The sequence below is a fragment of the Pogona vitticeps genome, chromosome 9 (assembly GCF_051106095.1).
Source record: "Pogona vitticeps strain Pit_001003342236 chromosome 9, PviZW2.1, whole genome shotgun sequence".
NCBI classification, from domain to species: Eukaryota; Metazoa; Chordata; class Lepidosauria; order Squamata; family Agamidae; genus Pogona; species Pogona vitticeps.
Window position 1 is genome coordinate 18,736,596 of NC_135791.1, and position 15,406 is coordinate 18,752,001.

At 43.9% G+C, this 15,406-nt stretch overlaps 1 protein-coding gene across 1 annotated transcript; it reads right to left on the bottom strand.

Annotated features, from left to right (window-relative positions):
• Window positions 1-1,326: 1,326 nt before the first annotated feature.
• On the bottom strand, window positions 1,327-14,545 carry LOC110089097 (gilatoxin). The gene is made up of 6 exons (XM_020811912.3): window positions 14,277-14,545; window positions 9,895-9,981; window positions 7,504-7,657; window positions 5,346-5,650; window positions 3,512-3,651; window positions 1,327-1,881 (listed from the first exon to the last, which is right to left on the bottom strand). The coding sequence occupies exons 2-6, from the start codon at window positions 9,944-9,946 to the stop codon at window positions 1,726-1,728; spliced, it is 807 nt and encodes a 268-aa protein (XP_020667571.3). The 5' UTR covers window positions 9,947-9,981; window positions 14,277-14,545; the 3' UTR covers window positions 1,327-1,725.
• Between the last annotated feature and the right edge of the window lie 861 nt (window positions 14,546-15,406).

A 15,406-nucleotide genomic window follows, 5' to 3' on the forward strand; every position in this document is an offset into this window, starting at 1 on the left:
GTATATAAGTAAGGAACACTCTTTCTGTGAATACAGTTGGGATGGGGAACCATTAGCCTTCTGCTCGCTTTGGTCTGCTGCTCCCATCAGTGCTACCCAGTATGGCCAATGATTAAGGGCCTTGAAGCAGTCTACAGTCCAAAAAAATCAGGAGGGCCAAGGACTCTGTAAGTAAGTATTCAGCCGCAGAGCCAGAAGTTGGCAGTTTGATTCCCTGCCGTGCCTTGGAGGAGAGCCAACCGATGTGGTCTTGGCACTCTCTGTGGTCCCACAGCACCCCCAGAAGAAGGGAATTGGAAACCACTTCTGAATGTAGTTCTGAAAAGGGTTGCCATGAATCAGAACCGGCTCGAAAGCACATAATCGTTATTAATTCCCAATTAGTCACACATGGGATTGCATTGCCTGTTGTTAAGTGAACCAAGTGGAACATTTTAGATGTTAAAAGTTAAAGTTTAAAAAGAGATTGAAGAGTAGCCTAATTAACAAAAGATCCTTTTTAGTGTGTGTTATGTGCCATCATGTAGACTCTGATGTATGGTACCCTAGCAGGGTATCAGAAGTACGTGAGATTAAGGAATGGTTTTGCCAACACCCTCATCCCCCTCAATGAGTTTTCACAGCCAAGGAGGAATTTGAACCTCCTGATCCCAGTGCCATAATCTATTAACTACACTACATTGGCTCCCATTGCTCAGGAGCGGTTTATCATTCCTGTCTTCTGGGAGCAGTCTACTTGGCAGCTTCCCCAAGGCTATGCAGGCTTCTCCTGGAAGGCACAGTGGGGAATCGAATTCCTGACCAAGTGCTCATGCTCAGCGGGTTGTCCCGCCAAATTTAGTAGCCTCTTCCAAACCATGTGACTTGAGACTACATCTGCTCTTTATCAAATGTACCGTATTTTTCGCACCATAAGACGCACTTTTTTCCCACAAAACGGGGTGAAAAGTCTGTGCGTCTTATGGAGCGAAGAAAACAGATTATATTTTCCTGTTTTCTTCTCCTAAAAATTGGTGCGTCTTATGGAAAGGTGCGTCTTATGGAGCGAAAAATACGGTACTTCTGCTAGATATTCCCTTGCCAGCGCTTGGAAAAAGTTCCCTTTTGGACTGCTGCTCCCAGAGTCTGTTGGCCATCCAGGCTGGGGAATTTTGATCCCAAAGTATTACAAACAAAATATGACATCAAATTCTTGTTTGTCAGTGTTTGGTTCTGGCCAAGTCATATTGGGGGAAGGAACTTTTAAGAGGAAAAGATGTCCATATGCTGTTCCCTTGCTAGTGCTGTTACCTCTGGAAGATAAGAAAAGAAGATGTAGATTGCTGATTAAAGAGTCTCCTTGTTTTACTTTATTTAGCTTTTAGAAAGGCTATTCAGATTAAAACCATGATTCTTATAAACCAAGAGAGTCAAGATAATAATGCTTAGGGGGAAAAAAAGAGTATCTGGGGAATTCTTGTTCCGGCAACAGTAGGACCGCAAACCTGTGCTCATTTATCAGGGAACAGGTTTTTCATTCAATGTAATTCATGGCTTACTTGTAAGTAAACATATGGTATATCCTAACAGGAGATAAAGGTGGCATATGGTGCCATCCAGAACTACACTTTGCATTTAGTTTGATGGTAGCTCCCAGGAAGAGATCTGTCTAAATTTATAGCTATAAGAAAAAGGAGACTTTTGCAAATAGGTGGCACCCTGGTCCTGCAAGCAATGTGATATTACTTAAGAGCTTCCTCCAGTAATATTCTGGATCCAAGCATTATAACTAAAGACCTTGGCATAGATGCCAGGTTCCAGGGGCTCAGCACAAGGGAAGCCCCCAAAAGATACAATGCCCTGGAGTTCGCCATCACAGATAAGAGGTCCTCCAGAGTCTCCCTGTGGAAAGAAGAGCATAATTGGTTAATTAAATTAACAATTGCTATCCCACCTTTCTCCCAAAACTGGGCAGATCACAAGAAGATTAAAACCTGATACAGAGAAAATCACAAACATTCATAAGGTCTCAATTGAGCCCTAACTGAAGTAGGGCTGCGGAAGCAATAACTGAATTATAAGCCAAAACTTAAGGTAAATCTTGATTTATTGGATCTACTGTAGTTGAGGCCACCAACTGGTTTAGGGCACTGGTTCTTAACCTTGGGTTACTCAGGAGTTTTGGACTGCAACTCCCAGACGCCTTCACCACCAAATGTGCTGGCTGGGGTTTTTGGGAGTTGCAGTTCAAAAACATCTGAGTAACAAAGGTTAAGAACCACTGGTTTAGGGCACTAAGTCGTAGGTCCGTGTCCTGTTCAATAGTTGCAGATGTGGAGTTTGAAACATGGACAGCTGCGATGGCGATCTGACAAGTTACTAGGTACATGGCTGGCATCTCTTCACAGTTGGCTTATAATCTCCAAAAGACTGGTATGTCAAGGGTGGAAATGTAAACACCCATCTTTCAACAATCAAATCTCATTAATTTAGTTACTCATATATATGAACTTCCACCAATGCCAACTCCAAACAAAATCTTTTTCAGGCGTGTGGTTAGTTTATATCAATGTACACATCTCACACATTCCTTCCGTCCTATGGCCACCAAGAAAGTACAGTATTAAGAAATGTCTAGCTATTACTTCGGCTGTAAAAAGACTGGCCCAAATATTTTGTTACTTAAGGGAGAAGAGCAAACGACACCACCTTATCCCCACCCCCTGCTGAGGTACCTAAAGCCGGACAAGTTATTTCTGCACATACATAAATACATACATACACACACACATACACACACAGTTCACACTTGACAGCACATAACAATTTTTAATACTTTTAAATCTTGCTTCATTTATTTTAATTGTTGGTTGATTCTAAATTTTATGTATGCTACCTTAGGTGCCACTAAGGGAGAAATGTGGGACAGAAAATCAAATAAACAAACAAACATCCCTAGCCCAGGTCCATGTCCATGGATCCGTGAATATATTCCTCAGAGCCACATAACCTCCTCTTTCTTCCCTGCCCACCACTGAGTCTCCCACATGTGGCTGACCCCTGTGAGAAACAGTGGCCATTATAAGGAGAGCTCAGAAGTCACCGGCTGCCATTGACAGGAGATGACTTTGCTCCGAGAATTTCTATAGCAACATCTGTTGTTATTCTTTCTTCCACAATCCGTGGAATCATGGCAGCCATTTGTAGAGTCCACTAAGACGACTCCCCGCCCACATGCAACACATTTCTGGCTGCTTTGTTGTTCATTTGTAAGCATGTCCGTTCTGTCTTTGTGAATACATCTTACAGCTGGAATTCGGACCCTGCTGAGCACCCTCAGGACGTCTTGTCCTGGGTTCAGTACTCGGGAAAACGGCTGTTTTGAATAACAACTCCCAGGGTCCCCCAGCAGTGGCCACGCCAGCTAGAATGTTTGGGCAGCCATTGCGGGAAAAAACTCTAATGAAGCGGAGTTATTGGTGAACAGAACTCTCTTTCTCAGGGACCCTGTCCACAGAGGAGACCGCCTTACCCGGCACGAATCCTTGCCTCCTTCCAGGACTCCTGCACAAAACGTGTGGCAACTTCCTTCCCACCATGGGTAAGCAGCCTCACACACTGCGCCGTTGAGGATCTCAATGTCAACACAGTATGGAACATGGGGGTACGTCTCTGAAAGCCAAAAGGAAGATCTAGTAAGACGCGTGTGAAGGTCCAGTTTTTCAGGGGATACATTTGAAGAAAGAGAGATGTTGCTTCAATAATGACAGCAGTACCAACAGTGACAGCTTGCCCTCGAATGGTGATGATGGGGTCCTGCTTCTGGACAGCTGGGTCTCAGCAGCGAGGTCTTAGCAAGCTGAGACTGGTACCAGCAAATGTATATGCAGCCAGTAGGCAATCCAGGCAGGGGGAATCCAGAAGCAGACTCAGAAGGCAAAGCAGAGGCCAAGCTACAACAGTCCTACCAGCAAGCAGGTAAATCAAGGGAGGATGATACAGCAGCATTTCATAGTCTACAACTGGTCAAGTTCAAATAACGGTACTGTGGTGCCTCGCAAGATAAATGCCTTGCAGGAGAAAAAACTCACAAGACAAATGGTTTTGGCAATGGGGGTTGATGACTCGCAAGACAAATGTTCCTATGGCCGTGCTTCGCAAGACAAATGTTTTCCGTTTTTTGTTCCTGCCTCATGTTTGCTGATTTTTACATGTTTTTCTATGATGTTTAAAAAGTTAAAGTTTTTTTTAATTGAAATTTTTGAAATCATCTGCACCATATGTATGGCTTTAAAGAGCACTTCATAAACCAAATTTGACTTTGTTCTGACTTTTTTTGCCCATAGGAACGCATTAATTAGATTTTAATGTATTCCTATGGGAAAACGCGTTTCGCAAGACGAATTTTTCGCAAGAAAACATTAACCGTGGAACAAATTAAATTCACCTTGCGAGGCACCACTGTAGTTGAAACACCAAGTCATACACAACATAAGGTCAGACATCGTCAGATCATCACAAAAAAGAGAATTGAGCAATGTAGGAACTGCTGAAGTCCTGAGCACAATGTTTGCAGCAGCTCATGCAGTCTGGAACGAAGATTTTTTTGCAGCTGTTGGGATCCCACCTAGGCTCAGCTGGAGGCAACAAAATATCTCTCAATATCAGTTTCATACTAAATATTGATTGGCTCTTGGATGTACGTTACATTTACCTGCAGTAATTTATGACTTCTGTTGTTTTAGGGTTCTGTTGTAAAAATTCCTCAGGAGACAGAAAACAGACACCAAGCTTGGTCAAAGAGGAGAGAGAGAGAGATTTGGGTGGGTAGCGTTTGAAAATTTTTAAAATCAAGATGGAGAGAAAAAAATATTAAATATAAAGGTGAAAGAACATGGCAGAGGAATGACATGTTTTAATGTAGGGAATATCGACAGTTTTTACCTTTAAGCCTTGTAATGAGAGATGGGCTGTTATTAAGAGGAATGAATATCTGCTAACCAGTCACTAGCAGGTTGGGCCCCATGTGAACGTTTCTTCTTTCATGCCTATGAAACTAGTTTAAGATAAGGGTGAGTATATGTATGGCTCTTCCAGATGTTGCTGGATGACAAGGTCCATCGTTCCCTGTCATTAGATATATTTTCTGATGGAAATTTCACCCTGACAAAATCTAGCAGGCCACAAGTTGTCCACTTTGAGCTTATTGGGTGACCTAATCCTTCAGAAAGCCCTCTCAAGACTTCAGGTCCAACCTGCCCACTTCTCTCACCAGGCACAGAAGGACTTTGAGCCTGGCCTATGGATTCCACCCAAGCCCTGGTGAAGAAGAAAACCACATGGCAGCATCCAGGCGTGGTTCCTACCTTCTGGCGTCGTGATGGAGCCCCAGCCCATGACCTTGCAGGTCGTTCCCACAGGGGAAGGCTCAGTGGGCAAAGCGATGGGGCGAATGTAGTCATTATAAACAACAGAGCTATTCAGCTGGATCAACATGATGTCATCATCTGCTTTTGTGCATTCAGGGTCTCTGGGACACTCGACGGTGTAGGAGGGATTCGAACAGCAGTTATTGTCAGGGCAACAGACGATATCCGCACCAACTCTTAACTGCTCATCCCCTCTTGGATTTTCTCTGTTGTGCACTCCAAACCTTAATTGGATCTCACCTCTGGAAGAGAAACGGAGAAGGTCTTAGATGGATTTCAGGTAGATGGAAGCCTAGCTACACCTCTGTATGGGACATACATGTAATCCACCCGATGCTGTTGCACTCCTAACATGCCCTAACCATTGACTAGGCTGGGTAGGGCTGCTGGGAGCTGAATGCCAACAACATCTGGAGGGCCATGTTGTGCCCACTCTGGATCTATTCCTTCTGTAGTGTGTGCTAAAAGCAGGTTTAATTTTTCCTTTATTCCAATCTTCCAAGTGTTGGTCACCATTTCTGCAGTAAGAGATGGTGCCATTCCCTACAAGAGACAAACAATGATTTTTAATTATGCATTATGATGAAGTCAGTTTTTCACCATTGGCCATGCCGGCTAGGGCTACGGGGAGTTGCAATTCAACGACATCTGGAGTGCTGCATTTTGCCCATCGTGGGGACAGAGCTTTGCAACTGTACCCATCATCACTGTCCGGCCAATCAGGGTTGGAGAACCTTTCATCCTTCACTTGTTCTGGCCAACAACACCCACAAACCCCACCTAATGTGGCCAATTGCAAGCGATTCTGGGAGTTGCAAGCTGACACGTCTGGAGGGCTAAGGTTTCTCTAGTCTTGGTATTTCCTATGTCAGGAGACTAACTGCAGATCATGGCTGTCGCTCATCTCATGCCTAGCCAATGTGCTGGAAAGGAACAGGGATGGCAACTCTGTGTCTTTGGTCACAGATACTGTGGGCAATATGTTTAGCTAATTAATACACGACTGAGCCATGTAATAGACATACTGTGGATTCACAGGTGAACCTATCATTAGATGATTCCCTCTCAACCTTTATTGGCAACCAAGATACTGTTGGAACAGAGGACTAACTCTGAATGAGGTCGGTTGGTGGGAAGTCATAGGTAGAGAATGTGTGTATGTTTTCCCCTTTTTCTCTTGTCTTAAGCTACAAGTAATGGTGCCCCACTTGATGACGATAATCTGTTCCAGGGAAATCACTGTTAAGCGAAATTGTCGTCAAGCAAAAAAAACCATTGGAATGCTTTGAAATGCATTCCAATGGGAAAATACCTCATCGTCCAGCAAAGATAGCCCATAGAGAACCGCTAATCAGCTGTTTAAAATCACTGTCTTCCGAAACTTCTGTCCGGAAAACAGCCATTTTGCGAAGGGAGGGAAGCCATTTTGCGAAGGGAAGCCATTTTGTGGAGCCGGAAAAAATATCGTTTTGCGAACAAATGGTTCGCAAAGCAGGCACCTAATTGTAAAGCGAAAAAAACCCATAGGAACTCATCATCAAGCGGGGTCGTCATCAAGCAGGGCACCACTGTAAAATAATAATCATATGCCATCAAGTCAATTCTGACTTATGGTAACACTTTTCAGGGTTTTTCATGTAGAGAATACTCAGAAGTGGTTTCCCATTCTCTTCTTCTGGGGTTGCCCTGGGACTGTGCAGCTTACCCAAGGCCACACAGGCTGGCTCTCCATATAGGAGGCACAGTGGGAAATTGAACTTCCAACCTCTGACTCCTCAGCCAGATCCCTAAACCACTGAGTTGTCCTTGTGAAAAAGTGATCTCAAAATTATTTACCCATGTAATCTTTCTGAGAAAGCTCTAATCAGAAGGACAGGGTATTTTTAGTGTGTGTTTGCTGTAGGTTCGTCCTTGTTAAGTCTTACACAGAGAATACATTATGCTGTAGTTTCTCTGAAGGTCGAAGCCAATTGTTGCATTAATCTGGATCACTTCAAAATGCATGCCATGATTACTAAAGATTAAGTAAGAACTGTTTTAAGCATTCATAACGATTTGAAACTGGCTTTAAAAGACGTTTGTTAGTGTATCTCACCTTATATAGCAGTGAGCAGCTGTGATCACCCAGTTGTTATTGAGCAATATTCCAGAGCAGTAGGGCCCATTGGCGTTATAGAGCAACACCAGCCAAGGATGCTCAGATTCTGAGCATACTTCACCCCCTATGATGCGGTTACGACCTGCTGACACTGCAATAAAGACCGAGAAAGCACATAACGTGGCATAGCAAAGCTGTTCAATAGACAGTTGGAGCACAGTCCTTCCAAATCACTTGCCCAGCTACATTGGAAGGGGCAGCTCTATCATTAGGTAGCTGCCTCGGGCACTGGATGCTTGGTGGTTTGGAGTGAGCATTGGTAGAACATCGCTGGCCTTTCCCTTCTATGGAAGACACAGCTGTGTTTTCCAACAGTCTGCTCTGTCCTCTGTAAAGCAGGATGCTGCCCCTATATGAAATGAAGAATGCTACCCCACCAGAGCTAGTATGAGATCCAGCTGCCAACCCAAATGGTTTCTGTTCATGGAGTGGAAAGTGCACCATCTTCTCTTTTACCTTGAGCACTGACATCTTTCGGCTTGGCCTGTTAACTGGATTATCTCTTTACATAGGTTACGATTAGGAGGCCAAATTGTCCCAGGCTGGATTAGGATAAATCGTGCTCAACAGGACCACTTTCAGATGCAGCATATCATTGGAGGTGATTCTTACATCCACATTCAAGGACTGAGTGGTTTGGGGACAGAAAAATACCCCACACTTTCAACCATAATATTTGGCCCTTTTTCCCTCTAAGGGGAAAGAAAAATACAGTAAGATTACCTTCAAACAAATCTTCATCCTTGTCCCCTCCTGTCTTCTCCTCCATGAGGGAGTGGGAGGAAGCTTTCAATTTTGAAAACATCATTTCAAAATGGCATAGCACTTAACTGGTTTGCTGAGCAACCAATTCAGCATTGCCTTACAAGGGCTTAAAACATAATACTGTAATAATAATATTTTAAAAAGACTTTGCATCCTCTCTCTCCCCCTCCAAGGAGTGGGTGGAAGCTTTCAATTTTCTGATTTCATGAAGGGGCAGTTTAAGTTATTTGCTTTGGTTTGTTTCCAGCAACCACACATCCTGGGACTGGACCAAAATGGATTGATCCCACCCTCACAAAAGCAAAAACGAAACAAACCAGCCAACAAAGAACACAGTAGCTCCTGACAAGGACTCAAAAAGTTCCAGGGAAGCATGCATCAGGGACCAGCTGCTTCATGCCTGCTCATACATCACATGGACACTGGGAAAAGGAGTGAACCAGCCCATCCTCAAACCAGATTTATGGAACAAATCCTTGTCTGGCTGCACCGTTACTTACGAAGATAAAGTGAAGGAATATCCCACACCTAATGTTCTTGTTAAAGCTTGGGGCAGAATCTTGTTAGTTTAATCTCATGCAGGAAGGAAATTGCAGATGCTACCGAGATTAATGGACAACATGCCACTCACACGCTGATCACATGCCTGTTCATACGCCTGGCATTGAGTGACCTCCCTGATATCCCTTCCATATATAGTTAAAAGAAGTAAGATTCTGGCTTTGATCTACAAGGATGCATCCTAGACTCAGAGACCAATCAGGTTGCCCTCTAAATAAACTGGCTGTAGAATTACAGGAATCCCACTCCCCAAACATCTGGAGAGCACCAGTCTAGGGAAGGCGGTTTGAAAGTGTCAGTTTAATGGGTGTTTTGGGTAGGCGGGTGTTATTTGGATGTGGTGGCGCTGCAGGTTAAACCACAGAAGCCTCTGTGCTGCCGGGTCAGAAGACCAGCAGTCGTAAGATCGAATCCACGCGACGGAGTGAGTCCCCGTCGCTTGTCCCAGCTCCTGCCAACCTAGCAGTTCGAAAACATGTAAATGCGAGTAGATAAATAGGTACCACCTCAGTGGGAAGGTAACAGTGTTCCATGTCTAGTCGTGCTGGCCACGTGACCACGGAAACTGTCTTCGGACAAAACGCTCGCTCTATGGCTTGGAAATGGAGATGAGCACCGTGCCCTAGAGTCGCACATGACTGGACTCAATGTCAAGGGCAACCTTTACCTTTACAGGAAACAAAATGACCTGGACGACGACCACAACTTCTACATGGAATTCTGAAATCTATTTCAAGCCCTGCTAATTTATACCACTACTACTCCCCATATGCTGTGGGTTACGGTTTCTTTGCACCCCATTAATATGCAGAGAAAGTAAGGTAAGAATAGAATGGACACACATCCCTTCAGTCAAAATCACAGGGCTTTTACAAATGCAACTCTTATACAACCATTTACCTATACACATAGGCAGTTAAGTGGAAGAAAAACAAGCCAGTACATACACACATGGCCACACATTCCACGTAGGAACAGTGCCTTCAAAACGGTAATTCTTACCAAAAGACAGCGTCAGCAGCAGGAAAAATGTCCGCAGTCTGGTGAGCCCCATAGCGGCAGATCTGCCTAGTAAAGCGTCTGTACCTACTTTTGAAGTGAGAAGCAAGTTCAATGTTTAAGAAAACGCAGCAGAGTTTTTCCCCCCCTCCCCTTTGGCTCAATACCTTGTTTCCTGTTTGATTTTTTACCCCAAGGAAAGGCCACAGGTGTCCAGAAGGTGCCAAGTTCTCACCACTCCACACCTGGTTTAACCAGGTAGCCATGCATTGAAAAACAGGGTTTGGACACGAAGCCATGCAGAGAGAAAACAGGGTTGGACCTCTAAAGGTAAACAGAAGTGGAGCCAGCATCTTCTACGAAGAGGCGAGCAGGATTGTTTGCTGTGAGGGAGCTCCAAAGAAGAACTGGCGCAGCTGGTCCAGAAGAACGTTGGAAAGCTTTCAGCGGGCCGACATGAAGGGGCAATGTTTCAAGTGATAATGGAGGAAGAGGGACAAAGGAAAGGAATCGCTTTGAGATGGAAGTCCCAACAAAGCTTAAATTAGGGCTGGTCCTCCATTTGGACAGAGTGAGGCACTTAACTCAAGCAATGCGTGTTGGGAGCCTGGCAGGCTGTCTTATAAAAAGAATGTACAGTTACGGATCCAAAACGTGCAAAACAAGTTAGCTTCCAGTGTATGGCAATCCTATAAATGAATGACCTCCCAAAAAAAAATCCTGCCAGTAGGAGCTTTATTCAGGTCACTAACGACTATTACATTTTAAAAATAATGCCTTATTTAAAATAATACAAGAGCCTTGCAGTGCAGTGGTTAAACTGCAGTATTGCAGCCAAAACTCTGCTCACTATCCACATTTGATACCAGCTTGATGTTGAATCAGCCTTCAAGCCTTCTGAGGTCAGTAAAATGAGTACCCAGCTGGCCAGGGGTCGGGGCAATGTGTAGCCTGTATCATTAAAAAATTGTAAACAGCCCAGGGAGTGCTTTAAGCACTATGGGGTGGTATATAATCAGCACACTTTGTTTTTTTGCTTTACTTCATTTTTCTCTAAACATTTACTTAGTTACTAAGAGTAAGAGTAACTAAATGCTACTTTTAACTTTCAGTACTTGTAGTTACACAGGGCTTTTCCAGACAGTGCTTTGATTTGCTTCTTATTTGTCCCTGTTTTACAGCTGTTGTGAAAGATCATGGGATTTATCATGACTGGGACTTACATTAGGCCCAGTAGTATTATGATATTGTTTGATTGCAGGACAAGCTTTCTAACATGGAAATAACATGCTATTTCCTCTCTCATCAAGCCCCCACTTTCTCTCTGTGCTCCACCTTATGTCTGCTCTGTTTTGCTCCTACTCTCTATGCGGGGCATATTGTTCAAGATAATGCTTGACCTGTGTCACATTGCTTCTTATTTCTGAATTCTTAAGGCTATCATTTAAATCCCCTTCATGGATTGCTGCCATGTTGTGGCGAAGGGGCTTGAGTAATTGAGAGAAGCTATGGGCTATGCCATGCAGGGACACCCAAGGCGGACAGGTCATAGTGGAGAGTTCTGACTAAATGCGATCCACCTGGAACAGGGATTGGCAAGCCACTCCAGTATTTTTGCCAAGAAAACTCCGTTGACAGAAACAAAAGGCTAAAAGATATGACACTGGAAGATGAGCCCCTCAGGTCGGAAGGCGTCCAACATGCTACTGAGGAAGAGCAGAGGACAAGGACAAGTAGCTCCAGAGCTAATGAAGTGGTTGGGCCAAAGCCGAAAGGACGCTCAGCTGTGGACGTGCCTGGAAGTGAAAGGAAAGTCCGATGCTGCAAAGAAAAATACTGCGTAGGAACCTGGAATGCAAGATCTATGAACCTTGGGAAGCTGGATGTGGTCAAGCAGGAGATGGCAAGAATCAAGATTGACATCCTGTGTGTCAGTGAACTCAAATGGATGGGAATGGGCGAATTAAATTCAGACGATTATCATATCTACTATTGTGGGCAAGAATCCTGTAGAAGAAATGGAGTAGCCTTCATAGTCAACAAAAGAGTGGGAAACGTTGTACTGGGATACAATCTCAAAAATGAGAGAATGATTCCAATACGGATCCAAGGCAGACCTTTCAACATCACAGTAATCCAGGTTTATGCACCAACCACCGATGCTGAAGAGGCTAAAATTGACCAATTCTATGAAGACTTACAACACCTTCTAGAACTTACACCAAAGAAAGATGTTCTTCTCATTATAGGGGACTGGAACACTAAGTAGGGAGTCAAGAGAGAAAAGGAACAAGAAGTTTGGTCTTGGAGTTCAAAACGAAGCAGGGCAAAGGCTAATAGAGTTTTGTCAAGAGAACAAGCTGGTCATCACAAACACTCTTTTCCAACAACACAAGAGGTGACTCTACACATGGACATCACCAGATGGACAATACTGAAATCAGATTGATTATGTTCTCTGCAGCCAAAGATGGAGAAGCTCTATACAGTCAGCAAAAAGAAGAAGAAGAAGAAGAAGAAGACGAAGAAGACGAAGAAGACGAAGAAGACGAAGAAGACGACCTGGAGCTGATTGTTGCTCTGATCATCAGCTTCTTATAGCAAAACTAAAGAAAGCAGGAAAGACCACTGGGCTAGTCAGGTACAATCTAAACCAAATCCCTTATGAATACACAGTGGAAGTGAAGAACAGATTTAAGGAACTAGATTTGGTAGATTGCCTTAAGAACTATGGATGGAGGCTTGTAACATTGTACAGGAGGCAGCAACAAAAAACAGCCCGAAGAAAAGGAAAATAAATATTAACAACCTCACATATGCAGATGACACCACTCTGATGGCAGAAAGTGAGGAGGCATTAAAGAACCTCTTAATGAGGGTGAAAGAAGAAAGCACAAAAATGGTCTGAAGCTCAACATCAAAAAAACTAAAATCATGGCCACTGGTCCCATCACCTCCTGGCAAGTAGAAGGGGAAGATATGGAGGCAGTGACAGATTTTACTTTCTTGGGCTCCATGATCACTGCAGATGGTGAAAGCAGCCATGAAATTAAAAGATGCCTGCTTCTTGGGGGGAAAGTGATGACAAACCTAGACAGCATCTTAAAAAGCAGAGACATCACCTTGCCGACAAAGGTCCACACAGTCAAAGCTATGGTTTTTCCAGTAGTGATGTATGGAAGTGAGAGCTGGACCATAAAGAAGGCTGACCGCCAAAGAATTGATGCTTTTGAATTGTGGTGCTGGAGGAGACTCTTGAGAGTCCCCTGGACTGCAAGGAGAACAAACCTATCCATTCTGAAGGAAATCCCCTGAGTGCTCACTGGAAGGAGAGATCCTGACACTGAGGCTCCAATACTTTGGCCATCTCATGAGAAGAGAAGAGAGGACTCCCTGGAAAAGACCCTGATGTTGGGAAAGTGTGAAGGCAGGAGGAGAAGGGGACGACAGAGGACGAGATGGCTGGACAGGGTCATCGAAGCGACCAACATGAATTTGACCAAACTCTGGGAGGCAGTGGAAGACAGGAGGGCCTGGCATGCTCTGGTCCATGGGGTCACGAAGAGTCAGGCACGACTTAACGACTAAACAACAACAATATTTAAAACAAATTGTTAGAGCACTAGTGTTTAACAATTTCAATGGTATGTGTTTGGTCTTAAAACTAAAGGAAGAAGAGAAAAGAAAGAAGAATATAGAGAAACTGGGAATAGAGGAGAGAGGGGCTATTCCCACAAATCTCATTGCCATCATCCTATTAAACCTGCAGAGCTGGAAGGGACCCTATGGATCATCAAGTCTAACTCCTGTCAAGGAGGGACAACGGGGAATCAAACTCCCAACCTCCAGCTCCCCGCAATTCTCTAGAAACACTTCCAGCAACAACATTTGTTAGAGAGATGTACACCAGGAAATGGAGACATAGAATCAGTACAAAATGTAACAAAAAGCAAACGCCAGTTGTTGGAGAAACAAAAAATATGTTGGAAGTTGTGGGGGAAAGTGACAAACAAAGCAAGACAGAAGAGATTGTGTTTGGAGGCTGAGGGAGGTTTGAGGAGATCCCTGCCCAACCTGAACGTAAAGGTACAACTGAAGTTCTCATTGCACTGCACAAGGTGTGGATTTATCCCTTGTTAAATTACATTCATAACCTTATACCAGATTTACTGTATTTTAAAAAGCAATAGACTTCCGAAAAAACTTGTTATAAATAACCATTTATAGGGGCAACAAGAGCATAACAACCTTCCTTTTATTGAATAACTCGACGAGAATAATAATTATTTTCTGTGGCTAGCAGCTTATATTTTACTCATTGCAACTGCATCTCATTTACTTATTTATTTATTTGCATGCATGAGTGAGGGACTAGGACTGCTTACCTTAAGCACACAAGGTAGCTGACAGGCTCAGTGACTCTATTTTCTTTTTCTTAACACAACGGGTCCCACACCTGTGCAGGATTCTGTCTTCGATTAACAGTGCTGCCCAAGAGAATCTTATGCATCCGTTCCTTTTCTGTACGAGACAGGATCGCAACCGATTGCTCCAGAAGGTTCTAGCCCCCTACTTTCTGGAGTGGATGAGACAACTGCTCTCCAGACGCTCCAGGAAATACTGGCCAATCACATTTCCTGTGGCGCAAAGTGGCACATCGCTCTGTGATGCCACAAAAGATTCTTTCATCCAGCGCGGCGATAGCAGACAAGGTCCCGTATTGTGCACAGCGCTACTATGCAAGACCCTTGTTTTAAATATCAAATCAAATATCAAATAAATTGATTGTCGTTGTAAGTATATACATACAGTACTTATACACTAAAAATAAAGAGCAATAAGCATGCCCCAGCTGCCCTGAAGATTTAGAAAGGAAGACTACCCTGCAAATCAATAAGAAATAACACAACAGGTAATGCCACCAGCGATGCAACATCTCTCTGGAGCCCCACTTCAGATAACAAGTTGACTCATTAAAACTAATGTGTCACCGACCAAACTGCGATTAAACCACATTGTCATGGTTTGAACGTTTAAACAGATCATGCACGTTTGCTCCAATAGTATCGGGGCAAAGAATGTAGCATAAGGAGGAAGAGGCAGGAGAAGAGCCCATTGAAAGTTGAATAACCAGTGCAGACCTGGAATGCTCCTGGGGGGTCCAACCACTGGCAAGGTTTCAGAGAGAGGTCACTAGGATCTACCTACCCCCCTGCCGCTGCTCAGGCAGGCACTTAGCATTCCTTCCTTCCTTCCTTCCTTCCTTCCTTCCTTCCTTCCTTCCTTCCTTCCTTCCTTCCTTCCTTCCTTCCTTCCACCAATCAATGCTTTTATATTACACTGTATTGGGCAGTATGTGTGTGAGGATGTGGTTGGATGAATGTGTTCTTTCTTGTGTGGGCTTTGATTAGGTAGGTCATTATCTCTCCCCTTCTGCTTTTTCCCATCCGTTTTCCTTGTTGGTGTGCGGCAAAGAAATGCCAGGGTCTGTAGCTCCTGTAAAGGCAAAATGTGC